This window comes from Anabrus simplex, chromosome 1 (assembly GCF_040414725.1).
Source record: "Anabrus simplex isolate iqAnaSimp1 chromosome 1, ASM4041472v1, whole genome shotgun sequence".
Lineage (NCBI taxonomy): Eukaryota > Metazoa > Arthropoda > Insecta > Orthoptera > Tettigoniidae > Anabrus > Anabrus simplex.
In genome coordinates, this window is record NC_090265.1 from 1,358,177,186 (window position 1) to 1,358,195,839 (window position 18,654).

At 37.6% G+C, this 18,654-nt stretch overlaps 1 protein-coding gene across 1 annotated transcript in view; it reads right to left on the minus strand.

Moving 5' to 3' along the window:
- Window positions 1–18,654, minus strand: part of LOC136859016 (death-associated protein kinase 1) — a 1,193,585-nt gene that overhangs the window by 1,032,187 nt on the left and 142,744 nt on the right. The window contains exon 5 of the mRNA XM_068225494.1: window positions 17,311–17,510. Within this exon, the coding sequence (XP_068081595.1) occupies window positions 17,311–17,510 (200 nt within the window). The remainder of the gene's footprint in view (window positions 1–17,310; window positions 17,511–18,654) is intronic.

An 18,654-nucleotide genomic window follows, 5' to 3' on the forward strand; every position in this document is an offset into this window, starting at 1 on the left:
TAGAAAACGTCCGCTCAAAACAGCCCATGGTTAGAATCCTCCAGTCTCCGCGCAAGTTGCACCCTGTGTTAGACTGTTCGCGCGCTCGCGGTGTGTGTCTGATGTCACGGAACATGTGCGGGCCTGCCAAGGCCATATGACGTCACGCTATGACAACAAGGGCAGCAGATGCTCACTCTCACCAACTCTCACCTTGTGGAATCGAACCCATCAGTCGAAATTTCCACTCCACCGTTCCATCTAGCGGAATAGAATCGAACGGGATTCTACGTGGGAAACATAAAGCACGCAATGGATGGTTTAATAAAACTTTAATGCAGTAATTTGCGGGCCACGACAGGGTGAAGTCATTAATCGAGGTGGCCTAAACATTAATTAAAAATTGTAAAGTGTATTTGTCCACAACATTACTGTTAATCTACCACAAAATTGAATATTCTAACCTGTTTGATTTTTCATTGCCTTGCTTATTTCCTTCCAGGCATTCTCTCTTACGTTGTTGTTGTTGTTGTTGTTGCAATAATACTTATGGGTCTTGCCGTAGAGGAAATTTCATTTTTGAACTAAACTGATAAGATTTTCCGTATCCATTATTACTGAGGTGAATAAAAACAACTTCCCGACTCTATGCAGGAAACAGCCGACTTGCCACAGCCAGCTGATACACATGCCGCCACAGCCGGCCAAAAGATCCCGATCGTTTACGAAGTTGAACGAATGTTGATAGCCAACTGGGTGTTGGTGGGAGGCACACAGACGCATTGCAATACCATGTGTTGGCATAAAATTGAAAGTTATTTTTAATTTTACCTTTATACGAGCTAAACATTGTATGATCGTGTCACCCGTAATTATTACATCGCATTATTAGAACATAGCACAAGGATGAGGAGACATGAAATAAAATTCTCGGGGGAAAGAAACTGTTTACGTTTAGACGTGCTAGCGTTGCTACTGCGCCTTTATCACTCCCACGTAATACCCCAGATACTTTTCCATGCACTCATTTCTGCAAGTTCGAACCTCTGTTTCTTTTCATCATTACCTATAGCATGAAGAGGATTGAAGCAGGAAAATAAACTCAATACTGGCTTGGCCATGCGGTACTTGTGAAACAGCCAGAAACTACGCCTGTTGCCGTGACAACCAGTAGGAATGCAGGGGCGATTTAGGCCTAGGTTCTATGATCTCTAAGAATAAGTTGCTAGATTTCCCATTTGCTGTCGTTATCCTTGAAGCAGGTGTCAGGGGTGTGAGGAAGATAGAAAGCACATGCTAACAAACTGTAGTACACGTCTTGTCTTCGCGTCTTGTAAGCCTAAGCTACGGATTGCCAAGCATAGTGTAGCGTCGTAATTAGTATGAATAGGAGTCGGTGGAGTTAGTTGTACTTGTAATACCAACGTACAAACTTTTTAAGTGAAAATGAACAGAACTCAGAGGAAAGAGATCAAGCGAAAGGCACTAACAATAAAAGACAAAGTGGAGATTATTATAAGGAAAGTGGAGTCATCTACACTTTCCCCGTTGCTTTGGCAAAGGAGCTGGGGATGCCGCCGTCTACTTTGAACGGTATTATAGCGAAGAAAGAAGAGATCTCTGCTTCTGGAGGCAATACTTCAGCAAATTGTAAGGAAGTTAAATCTGAAAAGTACGATGAAATAGAACAAGCTCTGCTAACGTGGTTTAAACAGCAGCGAAGTTTAAACATACCTTTCAGTGGGACTATTGTGCAGGAGAAAGCCGCATGCAAATTAAGGGTACTTTTTACTGCGTCGAACGGGTGGCTGGACCGCTTTAAAAATCAAGCCGGCATCGTTTACAAAACAATTTGTTGTGAAGCAGAGACTGTAAGTGCGGAGGAAAGAAAAGCGTGGAAGGAAATGGTTCTGCATGCTAAAATAAGCAAACCTTGCAACGTTTTTATATAACTTAATTTGTTCCCTTCTCTTATCAAATATATTTATAATACGGTATGTTCAATTATTTTACTTTATCTCTAAAAATATTGTCATGATAATCAAATTTTTATATTGTGGCTTTCTGTTAGCAGCTCATATATCGGCCTATTTCGGTATTGTTGGCTGTGTGTTTCACACGTATTTCAAAGTACAGAATAAGTTTTTGGGCATTACCCCTTTTAAGAAGTTTCCTGCTTTAGAAGTTTTTTTTTTTTTTTGGCAGTCCCTTGAAACACTTCTTAACAGAGTTTCACTGTAGTACATTTGTCACAAAAAGGCATGTCGCATATAAGCCTATTTTGGGAGAAGTTTGGATCACTTTGAAGATGTAAGCAACTCTAATTTTAATTAAAGTGATGAATATGATGTTTCTCGTTCTTCAGATAGTGCACTAGAGAATGACAGAGCTTTGCCACTGGTTAATAGGCCAACAACAGTTCCTACAAAAACAGAGATTGGCAGAGTGACCGTGCCAATGAAAATGGCAGTGAAAATGAATTAGATGATGCTTGGACTGAATGCATATTCCCAGAAAATAATGTTATCCGTCCCTACCATTCTTATGATATCTCAGGCCAAAAGATGTACCTTAACCTAGTGCTCTTCCCTTCAAATACTTCAATCTTTTCTTTACACTTTCATTCCTGACACTATTAGATTAGGCTATTTTATACATTCATCTTATTATCGATATTAATTGATATTCTATGTTCTTCTTGTCTCCTGAACTGTTCTGTAGTAAAAGTAACTGGAACTATGCACAGTTCTCTCAAATGATCAATACTTATCTCCTTAACTGATAAAATATCCAGTCATTGACAGGTTGGTATGTTTCACTCCACACGTTCCATGTTTCTAGAAATTAATTTATAAATTGGAAAGCAGGTCTACTTTCACAATATAAATTGGTATATATGATCCTAAATAAGAGATAGCATTAATTATCTTCATATCGATACTTTGGATTTAGTGTACAATGTGCTAATTCACTTCAAATTGTATACTTTTTTCTTTTTTTTTAATATATAAATATATAATATTTTTGTGCACAGTATTCCATGAACTTTTTTTGTCAAATGCAAATCACAATTTTTATAGTCCTTGGAGTATACCAAGCTAACATACCAAATGTTATCTCTATGTCTTTTAAACTAAGGTTTTTATTCATCTGTTTATACAATGATGCACAATCCATTGAAACATGCCTGGCATTCTATGCAAATGATGACCTATTATGGGTCGGCAACCAAAGGATTAATGTAATGGCAGCACTGAAACACGGCAAGACAGGAAGAGGAAGACCTAGACTACAAGATACTAAGACAGATCAGAGAAGATGTAGGCGCAGGCTCACATGAACAAATGAAGAGGCTAACAGAGAACAGTGAGGAGTGGAGGAGAAGAATTTCTGCCAACCAACCTTCAGGTTGATGCAAGAAGATTAACAATATTTTGTCATTCATTAGCAGCTGCAGATACTACATGTAAGCTGACAGTATACAATCATATCAGCACTCTGAACTGGAAAGACCACCTGATTAAAGAGACAAGAAAATTTTGTGAATGGGTTGACACTCGCGATCTTGGATTAAATAATGTAAAATCTCAAACCCATAATAATTTCTCACCCACAACTCCTTTCAACAATCATAAACAACTTCGAAAAAACTTTTCACTTACAAAATTCAATAACTGATTATACTGAATCAATCATAAACATTTTTCATGGAAACAGCACATTATCGGAGTTTCCTATCAATACCTTCTCACCTCACCACAACGTACACAAATTCCTTTCTTTTGCACAACAGTGGAATAAACTACCTGTCTCTTTCCAAGGAGCCTCACCTGCTAGTTTCTGGCAATGTTTCCATCAATATCTAGGTAAGAATTGAAGTTGTAGCTTGTTCTTGTAATTGCTACTTTATGTTAATTGCAGATCAGGCTTTCTTCAAGCTATTTGTGTATTCAAAAGATCATAAAAATCCAAAGGAATGCAGTATGATTTATTCTGGATGATTTCTCACAGTGGTTCATGGTGTGGGTTACTGTAGTCACGTTCTAATTTGTGAGCCATAGGCAACAGCTGGGTGACCTAGAGAGTGGTCCTGAGTCAGGATACCCAGTTGCTATGGAAAGGGAGTGGGCGTCTCGGACATATTCTGAATCATGGCCTTCATTTTGTCCAGGCGGCTAGGACTATACAATCGACCAGTGGTCCTAAAACCGTTCGAAGAGAGTTTCTCACTTGGACTATGTATAAGTAAGGGTAGCATCCTGATTCACAGAATTTTCATTGAGCATGCTCAGAACGTTTTAAGCAAACCTCGGGCCTATGGCAGTAATGGAGTCCCGCTCCCATTTGACAGGCGAGGGACTCCTCGGAAACAACTTGGCAAACAAAATGGAATTCCATGGGGAGCTATAAATATTAATAGGGCTTATGGAAGAAAGAAAGTAGAACTGGCTGAGTCAGCAAAGAGGATGCGTCCGGATGTGTTAGGAGTTAATGATATACGGGAGATAACTAGGAAGAGACAGATCATAAAATGTCCTTGATGGGTGCTAAAAAGGGAAGGGCAGAGTGCGGGGTAGGACTGTTCATCAGTAACACGCAACACAGTTTCAGTTAGGCACGTAAATGAGCAAATTATGTGGGTAGATTTGGCGGTTGGAGGAATTAGGATAATTTTCTCAGTGTCTTCACCATGTGAGGGTGCAGATGAGGATAAAGTTGACAAGTTTTATGAAGCACTGAGTGACATTGTAGTCAGGGTCAACTGCAAAGATAGAATAATGCTAACGGGCGATTTCAATGTGAGTGTTGGAAACTGAACTGAAGGGTGATTGGTGAATGTGGGAAAGGTATGAAAGCTATTAGGAATGGGAAGCACTTGCTGGTCTTCTGTGCTAGTATGGGATTAGCAGTTACAAATACATTCTACAAGCATAAGGCTATTCACTGTTCCACATGGGAGGGTAGGGAAACCAGATCCATAATAGACTATATCATAACCGACGTTGCAGTCAGGAAATCTGTCAGGAATGTGAGGATATTCTGGAGATTTTTTGATGATACACATTACTATCTGATATGTAGTGAACTAAGTATCTCTAGGTCTATGATAGAGAAAGTGAAATCTGTCTGTAGACAGATAAGGGCAGGAAATCAACATCAAATCAAAATCTCTTTATTTGCAAATGAGGTGTCTACTTCGGTGGCAAATGGTACACTAAAATACATTATTGTCAAGCACTAAATATTAAATTAAAAAGAGAAGAAAATTTTCCTATAATACGATATTATACAATTTACGCTAACAATTTTTTTCTATTAAACACACAGCTCATCCTTAATAAATTAATATTGTTTACAAAATTCTACTTATAATATCTCCTGTACTATTTACAAATATAGTCAACTGATATACAGTATGTGGAATTACTTCAAATGATACTATACAACTGGTATAAGACTAAACTTCACATTGCATTTATTTACTTTTTTTTTACCCATTCTGGAACCTAAGCAGCATAACGACCTGCTGCGTCTTAACCAGAGCCCCTTTTGCCACCACTTTTCAGAGTTCCTGAAGGGCCTTCACAGCTACCGTAGCAGTCCCAGGGCCCTCGAAGTCCCCACTGTACTTCACCCCTACAGGTAGTCCCCTACTTTGGCTGTCCAAAATCCTTAGACCAGGGGATGGAATTAATTTATTCACACACATTTTTTTAATTTACAATAACCTGCACTGGTCGAATGCCCTTTAACACTTCATTTATTTTCTCTGTTGCTGTTTATTCTCTTCTTGAATATCTGTACAGATTTTGGAAAAGGAACAAACACTACCCCTGGTAAACTGTTCCACTCCTTCACACCCTTTCCAATGAATGAAAATTTACCCCAATTGCTTCTGCTAAAATTCCTTCTAATTCTATATTTGTGATCTGTCCTGCCAATGTAATTATTTTCCAACTTAAGCCTCTCATGGATATCCATATGCTTCCTCTCTTGTATAGGCTCTATATAATCCTATAAGCCTAGTTTTCTCCCTTCTCTTACTTAAAGTTTCCCACATAAGTTCCTTTAACATTTCTGATACACTACTCTTTCCCCTGAAATCCTCTGTTACAAATCTTGCTGCTTTCCTCTGCACACTATCTATTTCATTAGGTATTCTTGGTGAGGATCCCAAACACTGTTTGCATATTCCAATAATGGATGAAACATACTTAAGTAACTTTTTTCTTTTAATTCTTTATTGCATCCTCTAAGTAGCCTCATTATGACATGTAACAGTCTGTATGCTTTCCCAACAATGTCATCAACATGACCCTTCCAGTGCAATTTACTTTCAAATCTCACACCTAAGTATTTGCACATGCCATCTTTTGGGATAACTACCTAATAATAATAATGCTACTTGCTTTATGTCCCATTAACTACTTTTACGGTTTTCGGAGACGCCGAGGTGCTGGAATTTTGTCCCGCAGGAGATCTTTTACATGCCAGTAAATCTACCGACATGAGGCTGACATATTTGAGCACCTTCAAATATCACCGAACTGAGCCAGTATCGAACCTGCCAAGTTGGGATCAGAAGGCCAGCGCCTCAACCGTCTGAGCCACTAGGCCCGGCGGATAACTACCTCATCCAAAGTATATTCAAATTCAGTTTTAAAGCTCCTATTTTGTAAAAGTTGTAACAACTGATTTGCCTCCATTAACCTTCATATTATTTTCTTCAACCCATTGTTGGATACTTTCAAGGTCCCTTTGTAATTCTGAACAATCCTCAATGTTATTTATTTCTCTATAAACAATTATGTCATCTACATACAACCTTATTTTTGATGTTATATTGTTCCCTAAATCATTTGCGTATATTAAGAAAAGTAACAGACCGATTATACTACCCTGTGCAATTCCCTTCCAAACTTTCTCTTCCTGCGATACATTATTTCCCACTTTGACTTTATGAACCCTTGAATTTAGAAATGTTTTTATCCAACGTGTAACCCTTACGCCCAATCCTATTCCCTCCAGTTTCTTTAGTAATATTCCATGTTCCACTCTATCAAAGGCTTTGGAAAGATTTATGGCTATGCAATCTAACTGACCTCCTGAATCCAACTGATCTGATATGTCCTGCTGAAATCCCACCAGTTGTGCCTCACAAGAAAATTTCTTTCTAAATCCATACTGACTCCTTATGAACCAATTTTTATCATCACATATCCCTCCGATGTACTTTGATATTAAACTCTCCAGTATTTTACAAACTATACTGGTCAGGCTGATTGGTCTGTAGTTCTCTGATTTCCCTTTATGACCCTTTCCTTTATAAATTGGTATTATTATTATAGATTCCTTCCATTCCTTTGGTATTACACTATTATTTATGACATAGTCAAAGAGAAATTTTAAATAAGGCACTATGTACCACCCCATTGTCTTTAATACCTCCCCAGTAATTTGATCACTTCCTGCTGCTTTTCCTTGCTGAAGCATTTGGATTTCTCTGAAAATATCTTCATTTGTGAATGAGAAGCTTCTTGTTTCCCTTTATGTCCCTCCCTCTCTATTTTCCGTTTCGGTTTCCAACTCCTGACAATCATCTACTGAATCTCTGAATTCCCTACTAAATAGGTTTGCTTTTTCAGTATCTGTTAAATAGTGTCCACCCCCTTCTCCCACCATTGTAGGAATTTGGATTCCTTTTCCTTTTTGATTCCTGATATATGAATACAGCTTTTCCCATTTCCCTTTGTGGTCATTACCCTCTTGAAGTATGCCATTCATATAATTCTCTTTTGCTTCATTTTTCACTCTATTCAGTTTCCTCATTAGCTGTTTTCTAGTTTCTCTACTCTCCCTACCCTCTTTGATTTTCCTGTTTACTATTCTACATTTTTTTTAAAATTTTCTTATTTCCATTGTATAATAAACAGGGTCTGAGGTCATTTTACCCTTCTTAACAGGTACAAATCTCTTCTCTCCTTCCCAAATGATTCCTTTAAATTTAGCCCAAAGTGTATCCACAATACTCCCTTCACTTATCCAACAACTGAATTGTGATTTACGGTAAGTCAAAAATTCATCAGCTGTAGTTTTTCTGTACAATTTCTTGTCTTGTGTAACCCTCTTATTAAGTCTTTTTGGTACGAGTCCTACATCCATTATTACAGCCTTATGGTCTCCTATTTCTTCAATTACCTGAGTTTTATCAACAATTTCCCATGGTTTAACCAAGAATATATCTAGTAAGTTATTGAGACGAGTCGGTTCTTGTACTACTTGTGTAAATCTTCCCTCCCAAATTAACTTATTTGCCAGTTTCTGTTCATGGGCTTCACTTGCAGCTTCATTCCATTCAATTCAGGCAAATTTAGATCTCCCCCAATTATTACCATATCATTATTATTGTTTTTATGAGTTTAATCTATTATTTTCTCAAACATTTCCATGTCTCTTTCCTCTCGTCTAGGCCTGTATGTTCCTATAATTCCCACCTCCTTCATATTATCACAAACTAATTTTATCCCTAATATTTCATCCCTTTCATCGGTAAACCATTCATGTGAACAATAAGTTTCCTTCACCAGAATAAACACCCCCTCCCCTCCCTTTTTATCTCCTCGGTCTCTACGATAGACTGTGTACCCTTCTGGAAATACTTCTCTATTACCCACCCCTTCTCTCAACCACCATTCCACTCCTATCACCACATCAGTCTCATAAGATTCCATCAATGTACCGAATTTTAATTGTTTATTTACTACACTTGACAGTTTACCAAGAGCAATCTCAGACCCCCTTCCTCCGTAAAACTTGACTGTTGCAATTTGGTAACTTGAAATTCCTTACTTTCCTGAGTTTCATTTTCTAGTTGACTGAGCCAGCTTGAAGTACAGCTGGCTCTTTCTACTAGTTTTCCTGGTCAGTATTATAACTCAAGGGAGTTGCCTGTTTTACAGTACATATCTTAAGATTAATAAAATCTAGAACAATATTTACTATCTTTCGTTTACCTGAATTGTTTAGATGTAGGCCATGTTTTGTATAACAGTATCTCTCAAAATTGCTGCATTCAATAACCTGAGTATTCCGAAAATGTTTACAAATTTTAACAATATCTGTATTGACCTTGTCCACTTCAATGTTCACACACAAGTCTCTACTCAAATCATGCCTGTGGGGCATGTTCACTACAAAGACGTTAGTGTGGGTCAGCTTCCCTAGTGTATGTTTAAGTTGTGATCTTACATTCTTGGTGTCGTCGTGAGTTACGTCGTTCGTCCCACCGATGATAAGCACTGCACTGCCACTCTTGAAGTTCCTAGTTGCTTCTTCTACGTTTTCCAGGACATTGCTGATAGAAGCTCCTGGATATATTTCTCCGGTTGCTGCTATATTCTCGTCGTTTATCACTCCCGCAATTCCCCTTCCTTGGCTATCACCAAACACAGCTACCTTTGCTGATTTAGACCTAACTGGGTCTTGAATCTGAAATCTAGGCCTAAATTTTAACCTCGGCACGGCAACGGCAGCGGATCGCGATGATTTGGATTCACGCGCGCGATCACTTTCTTCCAGAATTAAATTATTTAGGGCAGAAAACCTACTTCTGATGTTTATTTCTGGAAATTCAGTTGTAGATTTCTTCTTAGCCAGCCATCCATGAACTACTTGACACCACGTGCCCGAGTTTGTTACTGGTACCGGTATATCACTCGAAGAATGGTCAGTCCCAAATTCTAGCAATCGCAGTCTTTCTTTTAATTCTTGATTTTCAACTTTAAGAGCCTCATTGTCCTTATGTAGAATGTTTATAATTTCTAATGCACTTTTGTATTCCTCATCGATTGTTTTCAGTGGTTCATCGTCAATGCCGTCGCCAACTACAACATTCCGAACACACTGCTCACAAACCCAGTCAACATTTTCATTAGTTTTTCGTCTCTAGGGCAATTTCCGCACTTATAATGCCACCATTAATCACATGAATCACACAACATTCCATTCTTCACTAATCTTCGACATTCTCCTCACTTTTTGTCACATTTTACGGTTAATTTACTCAGAGGATGAAACACTACGTCGTCATTACCGGGCGCCATTTTGAAAGAAAAAAACGAGGAAATCAGAAGTACATGGATATAATTAGTGAAAAGTTTCAAACAGTGGACAGTAAGCAGGTTCAGGGTATAGAAAGAGAACGGGTTGCATACAGGGATGCTGTAGTAGATACAGCAAGGGAATGTCTAGAACAATTGTGTGTGAAGATGGGAAAAAGTGAACATCTTGGTGGAATAATAAAGTGAGAGCAGCTTCTAAACGTAAAAAGAAAGTGTATCAGAAATGGCTCCAAACAAATAGTTGTTGAATCCAAGAAGAAGACGTGGGAGAATTTAGTTAATTCCTAGGGAAGGCTAATTCAAGCAGCAGGGAAACCTTTCTGGACAGTAATAAAAAAAACTTAGGAAGGGAGAGAAAAAGGAAATGATAGTGTTTTGGGGAAATCAGTTGAACTCATAATAGAACCCAGAGAATCACTTAAGAGGTGGAAGGAATATTTTGAAAATTTTCTTTAAAAAAAGGGTATCTTCCTTGTGATGTCGCAAACAACTGAGCTCATCGGGAGGACAATGACGATGGTGAAATTACATTTGATGAAGTGGCAAATATGGTAAATAAACTCCATTGTCATAAAGCAGCAGGAATAGATGAAATTGGACCTGAAATGGTGAAGTATAGTGGGAAGGCAGGGATACAATGGTTTTGCAGGCTAAAAAGATTAGCATGGAGTGTTAGTAAGGTACCTTCAGATTGGACAAAAACAGTAAATGCACCTATCTATACGCTCAGGAACAAGAAGGATTGCAACAACTATTGAGGTATCTCATTAATAAGTATACCAGGCGAAGTGTTCACTGGCATCTTGGAAGGGACGGTGCAATCAGTGGTTGAGAGGAAATTGGATGAAAACCAGTGTGGTTTCCGACTACAGGGGGGCTGTCAGGATCAGATTTTCAGTATGTGGCAGGTAATTGAGAAATGCTATGAGAGGAATAGACAGTTATGTTTATGTTTCATAGATTGAGAGAATGCATATGACAGAGTACCGAGGAAAAAAATGTTCGTCTCAAGGGGAAATTATTAAAATCAATCAAAGGCATTTATGCTGACAATTGGGCTGCAGTAAGAATTCACAGAAGAAAGAGTTCTTGGTTCAAGGTACTTACAGGGGTTAGACAAGGCTATAATCTTTCACCTTTATTGTTCATAGGTTACATGCATCATCTGCTGAAACGTATTAAGTGGCACAGAGGGATTCAGTTAGGTGAAAATGTGGTAAGCAGTCTGCCCTATGCTGACGACCTGGTCTTAATGGCAGATTGTGCCGAAAGCCAGCAGTCTAATATCTTGGAACTTGGAAATAGGCACAATGAGTACGGTAGGAAAATTAGCCTTTCTAAGATTAAATTGATGTCAGTACGTAAAAAATCCAAGAAAACTGAATGTCAGATATGGAATACAAAGCTGGAACAGGTAGATAGTTTCAAATATTTAGGAGGTGTATTCTCCCTGGACGGTAGTATAGTAAGTGAGATTGATTCAGGGTGCAGTAAAGCTAATGCAGTGAGTTCGCAGTTGCAATCAACAGTATTTTGTAAGAAGGAAGTCCGCTCCCAGGCGAACTATCTTTAAATCGGTCTGTTTTCAGACCAACTTTGCTTTGCGGAAGTGAAAGCTAGGTGGGCACAGGATATCTTATTCATAAGTAAGAAGTAACAGACATGAAAGTAGCAAGAATGAACGCTGGTACAAACAGGTGGGAACTATGGCAGGAGGGTACTCTGAAAGAGGAGATAAAGGACAAGTTAGAACTGAACTCTGTTGATGAAGCTGTACGCATAAACTGGCTTCATTGGTGGGGTCACGTGAGGCGAAAGGAGGAGGATAGGTTACATGGGGAAATAATGGACTTGATCATGGAGTGTAAGAGAAGAAGAACGAGACTAAGAGGATGATGGCTATACTATTTCTAATGATTCAAAGATAAGAGGTATGAATCTAAATGAGGCCACAGAGCTTGTTACAAATAGAGAACTGTGGCAGTTTAGTAAACTGACAGAGGCTTGCAAACTGAATGCTGAAAGGCACAACAGTCTATAATGAAGTTGTATGTATGTATGTATGTATGTATGTATGTATGTATGTATGTATGTATGTATGTATGTATGTATGTATGTATGTATGTATGTAAATGCTCATTGCAATTATTTATTTGTTTGTGCTGTTAATATTTGAATTCATTCACACTGCTATGAATGGCATTCTATCCTTCCATAGACACTGAACACTGAATATATTACACATGCACTAATAGCCACTGTAATATTTTCACTTGTTTACATGAATTTTGTTGCAGCTTTGCCTAGTCAAAATGTTATAGAAATTATATTTCAGTTCCAGTAGTGTATCCTACTGATTGTCCAAGTGTACATCAAACTAGGACACAGTCTGAACTGAATCATGCATTTATTCAGTTTAATTTTTAACCTACCTTATTAATGTGGAAGGTGCTGAACAGGCTCTATACTGGTGTGCCTTGACTTAAAACAAATCCCACAGAACCACAGAATAACTTTGTGTATGGTGAGAACTGCAGGATCCAGAACACATTCACAGAGCTACATAAAGCCTGCACACTGGATGACGTTTTTGCAAAAACTGACTGTTGAATTATGCAACTCAGTTAACTTTGCATTTGTTGTTCCATTCTCTTCACATGTCTGAACCACTGCAGTTGTAATGTTCTGACTCTATCTAAAATAGCTATGTCTAGCAGACATTTTTTTCCTCACCAATCCATTTCTTAACTTATCCACCTTGATTTTCTGGATAGTGAACCTCAGGAATTCATCTCTGATGATTGAAGTCTTGATGAATCTATCTTTGCGACGGTACACGTTTCAATACCACAAGTCAAGATTGTTATGAAGTAACTGTTGAACATGGTCAGTTTTGCTTTCTTTGGGATATTTTCATCCCAAAGGAGGGTTCTTACTTGTTGGTAGAAAATGCATCTTGTATTTATTGGTACTATTTACTGTGAGAGTTAAATATTTTTTCATCAGTGTTGCTGATTTTGAAAGCAACTTTTAGGTTCTGGTTTTTAGGACAGTAGTGATTATATGTACATTATTAATACTAAATGTGAATGTGGCATACTTTTTTTTTTGTTTTTGACTCTTTAGTGAAAGTGGTTGTGGGCTTGTTTGTATGTTTACTGATTAGCTTATTTATAAACTTCATGCTAAATCTGTTGTTAATGGCTATTTTGCAGATGGTCCTGATTTATTGTTCCAAATTTTTCTTTGAGAGCAGGATTTTTAAAGCTCTTTCTAACATGCTATTGTAGGCAGCTTTTTTTACGAGCTTCAGGATGTATTCAACTTTGTTTAATGGTGTTAGCAGTGTAAGTCGGTTTCCAGTAAATATTAAATGCCAGGTAATTATTCTTATGGCATGATAATGTTATATCTAAATAATTAAGCGAGTTGTTCTTTATTACCTTAGTGAATTTAATATTCTGATTAAACTGTTGAGTAGTTCCAAAATTTCCTTTCGCCATGCAGTTAGGGGTGTGCAGCTGTGAACTTGCATCTGGGAGATAGTGGCTTCGAACCCCATTGTCGGCAGCCCTGAAGATGGTTTTCCGTGGTTTCCCATTTTCACACCAGGCAAATGCTGGGGCTGTACCTTAATTAAGGCCATGGGCTCTTCCTTCCCATTCCTAGGCCTTTCCTATCCCATCATCGCCAAAAGACCTATCTGTGTTGATGCGACGTAAAACAAATAGAAAAAATTCCTTTCCTTCGTTAACATTACTTGATGGCTAGAACATCGTCGACGTAACGTGCCCAGTATTTTATGGCTCTGATCTTATCTACGATATTTATGTGTTCTAAGTGGTCTATATATGTATTCAACAAGATAATGACGGTGCACCCATAGGTAAAGGTGTCTGCTGGCAGGTTTTATTCTCAAAAACAAAATAATTATAACAAAGTGAATTTTAATAAGCCTATGAACTCATCTATTTCACCAATGCTCAATTTACTGAATTTGGTTAAATTATTCCGTATCAAATTTATAGTGGTTTTAACAGGGATATTAGCATACATGTTGAAGACATCAAATGAAAGGATCTATGGAGTTCTTTATCGTGGTATTCGCATGATAGTGATAATGTGTACTAAGGAAATCTTCAATAAATTGAGATAATTTGTATGTGGGGCTGCCCCTAAGTTGATAATTGGTCGTATAGGGGTGTTAGCCTTACGAATGTTTGGTAATGATTTCGCTACAGGTAATCTAGGGTACATGGCAATGATTTTTTTTTCTTTTCAAATTAATTAAAAAGGAAGATACTATTTTTGACTATTGATTCTAATTTTTTCTGCAGCCTATTTATGGGAACCTTCTCAATTACGCCAAAATTGTTTTCTGAAAAACAAATGTGTTTTTTTTAATATAATCGTTCCTCTCTATGACTACTATTGCATTCCCTTTATCTGATTTAGTTGCTATCAGATCATTTACTTTTAATTTTCCTTTGAAAAATCTAACATGTAACATGAGATTCATTCACAATTATAACACTCAGTTTCAGCCATCGCCCCCGTAATTCTGCACATTCCCACTCTCCCGCAAGCCCCGCCCCATTTCCCCACTCCACCTCCCCCTAGCAACACGTCTTCAATCTCGACTGCGGGATCAAGTCAGTTGAGAGCTGGACTCCATAGTCAGAGAACACGGGTGATACAAGCGGGCCTCGTAATGTAAGTTCTTCATAACTCACCTTAAATGTTTTCATGTTAGTTACCATTTTTCAACTCTTAATTTGATTTTTATTAACCATTTTATAGACTAGAAATCAATGGTCCAACTTGATTGACAGCTTACGTTTATCAGCACATGTCTGAACATAACATCTGAGCCAACAGTTTACAGATACTACTTGAAATACACCAAGAGACAGCAAAAACATTGAAACAAAAAGGCCTCCAATTCAAGAGTGTTTTAATCATCACCATCTCACAGTTTTTTATTTTCATCATGCTTTTTAAGAAAAACCTTTTTGACGTTTCATTTTGTGTGTATGATGATGTTTTTAATTCATTATACTGTATATGTCTTACTGAGGATGACCCTGTGCAGGGTCGAAACATGTCTATATCTATGTCAATTTTGTCTTAATTGGATGTAAAATATTCTAATATTGACTAGGACGATATCAACATAATTTTGTGCAATTTTGTAAGGAGTTCAACCATCAATACGGATCTAACTTAAGATTCATGTCTGTAATCCTGTACTTGACCTAATGGAACAAATATCTACAATGCATCTTCCCTTCATAAGCTAGCCATCATTTTACGAAGATAAGAACACCTATATGCAGTGCTCAAAAGAAGTTTTGTGTATTCTGGTTTAGTGCATTTTTATTTTGCTCTGTGTATGTATATACGTTTTATATTACAAAGGGTATAGACAAAGAAAAACAATATGCAGTCAGCTACGCAAAAACAGAAAGGCAACAAAAGCACAAAGTTGCTAATGTGAGTCTTTTGAACACAAAATTATCGTTCATTGTGTGTAGGATCAATTTCGCATTTAGTCAATTCGGCACTGACGCAAGCTTATATACGATGAGGTATGCTCAGTACCAAAGAACCCAAATGTTTTGGGGCAGATTATCCCACTCTTGGATAGCAGCTTCAGTCATTTGCTGAATATCCGCACAAGGATTAGGATTGTGGGTAATTGCTCTCTTCAGTTCATACCATGCATGTTCAACACATTTCAAGTCCACAGAATATGCCGGCCACACCATTCACTGTATGCCATGTGTCTCAAAAAACTGACTGACCACTCAGACTCAATGGGCAGAAGCATTATCACCCACTAGTGTAAAGCCCTAATCTAAAGTGGCAGCAAATCCTGTAACTACAGGTTAAACGATAAGGTCTCTGTATACCATACCGGTTGTGTCACCCAAGGCAGGAATTAGAACAATACATTGACCAAACATGACCAAAACATGACAGAACCTCCTTGCTGTTGACAGCGTTCCAGGATGAAGGGCTTGTTCCACCTCTCACTAGATTGTCTGCAGACTTTCATAACCCTGTTGTATGGTTTGCAAGCTTATAGTGACTTCATCAAAAAAGAGCATGCACTTCCATTGTTCCTGATGCCATGCCAATCTTTGAGCTGTCCTACGATATAGTTTAAGATGAGCTTTTGGCACAAGCTTCCTTGATACCAGTCCTCCACTGTACTGCTAATTTCACATGGGTTGATTCAACATATTCATTCTGGTGGCCCTCCAACGATTCTGGCAAAATGAGGTATCAGTAACTGAGGGCCTATGACATGCTGAAAGCAACAAATACCAGTCCTTCTTATGAGTTGTTTTGTGAAGACATCCTATTGATTGTCGATCAGCAATCGTTTGAGTCTTCCTGAACTTTTCCAAACTCTGACTTACTCCCAAAGGAGTGGCAACATCCACCTGTCACCATCCTTCTTGCTGCAATGTCACAATGTGAATGCAGTCGGTAGCAGAAATAGGTACTCTTGCTAAGTTTTCCTCAGTCTTACACCATCGACCTTACAAGTGATATTGAACTCACCAACATGACAAATACAATCTACCAAACATTGAACCTAATCTGGGTTACCAACACTACGCATCTCAGACATTTGCCTATAGTGCAAACTGTAAACAGGTTTGAATTATTGTACATATACCATGTGAAATTTTAATATGTAAAACTCTTTTTGAGCATTCTAGCAAGCTCTCACAGCAAAACATTCGGGCAAATTTTTTCCAAGCATCAAGAATTGTTATTTGGCTATTCATTTTCTGAATCATCCTAGTCTTCAAATTGTTTCGATAACCAAACTCCAATACCAAAACCAATTTCTTCCAACTATTACTGATATAATTTCTGAAAAACTCATTTTATTTACTGTCAATAATATAATGTACAAATTTCAATGTACAAATATATATATATATATATTTTTTTAATTGAACAGACCTGTCAATTTACAAACTAAATCAAACATCTCAAAAGGTAGGCCCTACATGAACAAATCCAACTAAATTATCATTAACACCATGCCCAAGTTGCAAGTATTTCCATTTACTCATCCTGCACAAATAACCTACCATACAGTGACTGTTAGCACTGAACTTATTATCAACACCATTCCATTAAAATTAAATTGCTAGTGACAGATCAAATTACTCATATAGGTCCTACTTACAATATGTATGTAATGACACCAAGTGCCCACATATCTGTTCCCAAGGAGAGGGGCTCATAATTAACAATTTCAGGAGCAACAAACTCAGGAGTTCCGAACATTGCCCGTAATCTGGTATCTGGAGACAGTTGCTGAGATAAGCCAAAATCAATGAGTTTGATATGCAGGGAATCATGGCTCAGCAGAAGTATATTCTCTGGCTGCAAATTAACAACAGAATCATCACTATTCTTACCAACATATATATCTCAATACAGCATTAATAAACTGCCAAAGGCAGAAAACAGACATAGGTCAAGCTGATAAAGGCCAATACTGTGCATTTCAGTACTATAAAATTACAGAAGTGAGAATCTGAAGTAGAGAATAAGCGAAATAGCACTCTCAAAACAATACAAATATATTAGAAAATAATATAAATGACTTGGTGAGAAATTGCTTTTAAGCAGTTTATTCTGATCGTTGTACACGTCAGTGCATGCAATTATAGTGAGGAATATCTTTGTATTTTACTCGTCTCGTGTCAGTACTCAACATACTGCTGCCTCTCCAATGAAAGTTAAAAGTGCAAAGCATCTGCACAGTGGTCTTTGAACCAAAATGGCATTGTGATCATCCAAAACCACCTCAAGCTTCAAGGTTAATAAACATTCAAAACTGTTTTAAAAAGTAAATGATTATATTCAAAATAAGATCTTCGTTTAGGTTTAAAAAATTAAGAGTGTGATAAAAGTTGTACAATATCCCTTTGCTAAGGCACACTTTCACAATTTCATATTTATATCCAGACTGACATTAAAAATATTTAAAAATTAATTCTTAAAAAGAATTTATTATGAAGGTTCTACCTACTGTATTCACTACCTAATGTCTACTATTCAACAATTAAATAGTCATGCCTAAATTAGAACATGTTTTGGCCTTCTTGTAACCATCTTCAAATAAAAAAATTAATCACGTGGCAGTGACATGTTAAAAAGGGGATATACACATTAAACATCTCGAGCACAAGTGAAAATAAATGGACATTGGATTAAAGATTTATTAAAAGTTTGCTGAAAAGAAACACACGTGATCAACAGATTCTAGGCTGACTGACAGTTCAAAGGTACAGGAAGAAGCAATCTTTACACACTGCTGATTAAATACTTTTCTGTAAATCATCGCATATACACTCCCCTTGTTCATTAATGATCCCTGGAATGTCCTTCCTGGAAGAATTCATATGACCTGCCAATTGTATTTGCCGTGGTGTATTTGCGGCGGCGGCGGCGGTGGTGGTGGTGGTTTTAAGAGGAAGAACAACTAGGCAACCATCCTATATATAACATTATCAGAAAGAAA